At 36.0% G+C, this 2,680-nt stretch overlaps 1 protein-coding gene across 1 annotated transcript in view; it reads left to right on the top strand.

Moving 5' to 3' along the window:
- The window catches only part of LOC106474180 (proclotting enzyme-like), a 22,462-nt gene that overhangs the window by 6,563 nt on the left and 13,219 nt on the right, over positions 1 to 2,680 (top strand). Inside the window, exon 3 of the mRNA XM_022402542.1 lies at positions 1,220 to 1,410. Within this exon, the coding sequence (XP_022258250.1) occupies positions 1,220 to 1,410 (191 nt within the window). The remainder of the gene's footprint in view (positions 1 to 1,219; positions 1,411 to 2,680) is intronic.

The raw sequence follows: 2,680 nt of genomic DNA, 5'->3' as shown, positions 1-2,680 counted from the left end.
GTTGTGAATTATAGCGCGTGTTTAAGTTAAAGTGACTGTGGAAATTAAGTGCATTGCAAAGTTGAATGGAGAAAGAATAAACTAGTTTTATTTAAGAAAGGACTTGTATCGCTAAGTTTTTTTGGAAAGAATTTCTATGAAAATTAACCAACGACAAGAGACGTAACAATAACATAAGAGCCAGAGGTTTATAAGGAAAAACAACAACATACATTTCGACATTAGACTTTGCGGATATTAATATTATTAATTTCTCATGAATTTAGTCCAATAACATTTCTCATCTATTTACCCCATGCTCGTGAAAATGCTCTGAATGAGAATATGACTCAAAGGTGCTTCTTCGTGTATAACAACTAATAACTGAAGACAAACTGGCATAAAATTGCCAATAAACATTATTATTATATATATTTTTCAGTGAATATTAATTGTTTATTACCGGCTTCTTTTAACGTCAGTTATCTCAAAATTTCTGTAGGCCTAACAGTAGCTTATAACGTGAAGAGTATGCTTAGTCTAAACTGAAAAAAACACAACAAAAAACAGTAAGAGTTTTATAACAATCTTACCAGGAATATCTATTTTCTGAGTTTGTGGAATCATAGTCTGTAATTTTTCTATATTTTAAACTGGTTCTGATATTCACATATATTACTATTAATATTTCATAATTTAATAATATATAACAGTTGTAAGCTATATTTCAATGTTTTTATTTAGGTGTTAGCTAGAGGGCGCGTGAGGTAAGATCTGGTAAATTTGTTATGAATACGACTGTGGGCAGTTTAGTTAGTTCGTTGAAATAGCAAATCAAGGAATAGATTAGGCCTGTACGTCATCTTTTCCTCACCGTAATTCATGTTTGAACAAAGAAAATAAATTCACAAATATATATTTAATGAGAACTGATTGAATATTCATTGAGCGTTATCACGTATGTTTTATTCAGTTACTTGTTTGTTTACCTAACAGAGCTAGTTAAGTTAGGCGCACGTTTTTATTTAAGCATGCTTCTCAAGAGAAATAATATTATTGTCAAAAATATATTTATAGTTTATTAAAACCTATTTTTTAAATTATGTATTTCTATTAAATAATTTAAAATACCGCTGCATAATAGTATTTATAGTACAATTTAGTCACATGATGTCTTTCGTTTTACGCTATAGATTAGGTTCAGCAAGTTTATTTTAATGGAATTGTACAACTTTTTTAGTGGACGTTGTCAGTAGTGTTTATCAGTCACGTGTCTTGACCATAGTTGACTGCAGAACACCAAACGGTCAAAGTGGATTTTGCGGAACGATAACTGATTGTAGTTATCTCCTCATGGATATTATCAAACTTCAACAATCAGTTTGTTTTGGCGAGTTTCTTCGTCCTGGGGTCTGTTGTCCGAAGAAACAGGTAAATTTAGTTTTATCTTATTCTTACTACTTAAAATTTATTGATATTGAAACTACTTAAGTTCAATGGTTTTTGTTGTTTTTTTACACATTTCTTATTTTGAACAGCGTGTATGTTAATTTCAGTGTTATTAACAGATGGCCAAACATGGGAGTGGCCAGGATTTTATTATGTATGTATGTATGTGTGGAGGGGTCGTTTCTGTTCGTGGTTAATCTTTCTTGAATGTGTACAACGAAAAGGAAATATTTTTAATACTTTACCTACGTACAAGGGCATTTCACTTTATAAACAAGTTGTGTTTGTACCATCGTACATGAAAATACAAAGGATTTGTCCTGGCCAGTACATGATTTTACAGTATGGAGTTTGGCTGGTCGGTCAGTCGGTGTAGAATTGTACGGTAAAGTTTGGAGAAAAGAAACTTTATTACAAATGTGCAACGTTTCGACACGTTTTTGTCATGGTCAGGTACTTACATATTCAAGCCGCCTCCAAACTTTATTTTCTTAAACGTGGTTTCTAGCCATCAAGTTCGTATAATTCTTAACCACTCACGTTGTACCGGGAACCATTCAATAAGTTATTGGTGCGCTAAGAATATTGGTTTCACTGGTAATCTGCTAGTAGATATGGCTGCTTGTGAAATTTGTATTTGTGGTCCACCTGAACCCCAATCTGGTGATGCCCCTTCAGGACGTGTAAATGGTCTACTTGAACCCCATTCTGGCGATGCCTCTTCAGGACGAGTAAATGGTCCACCTGAATCCCATTCTGGCAATGCCCCTGCTAGATGAGTTATTGGTTCACGCGATGCCCCTGCAGGACGAGTAAATGGTTCATCTGAACCCCATTCTGGCGATGCCCCTGCTGGATGAGTAAATGGTCAACCCGACCCCAATCTGGCGATGCCCCTGCAGGACGAGTAAATGGTCAACCCGAACCCCAATCTGGCGATGCCCCTGCAGGACGAGTAAATGGTCAACCCGAACCTCAATCTGGCGATGCCCCTGCAGGACGAGTAAATGGTCAACCCGAACCTCAATCTGGCGATGCCCCTGCAGAACGAGTAAATGGTCAACCGAACCCCAATCTGGCGATGCCCCTGCAGGACGAGTAAATGGCGAACCCGAACCTCAATCTGGCGATGTAGGGGCACATTGTTTGATAGAAAAACATACTCAACTTTTATGGATTTTTTCAAAATTGGTACACTGATAAAACTTTTCAGCCTATAATTACGAGTTTCATTTGGTGTAAATATAAGCCA

Source organism: Limulus polyphemus, unplaced genomic scaffold (assembly GCF_000517525.1).
Source record: "Limulus polyphemus unplaced genomic scaffold, Limulus_polyphemus-2.1.2 Scaffold6920, whole genome shotgun sequence".
Taxonomy (NCBI): Eukaryota; Metazoa; Arthropoda; class Merostomata; order Xiphosura; family Limulidae; genus Limulus; species Limulus polyphemus.
This window is presented reverse-complemented; position numbering and strand designations above follow the sequence as displayed.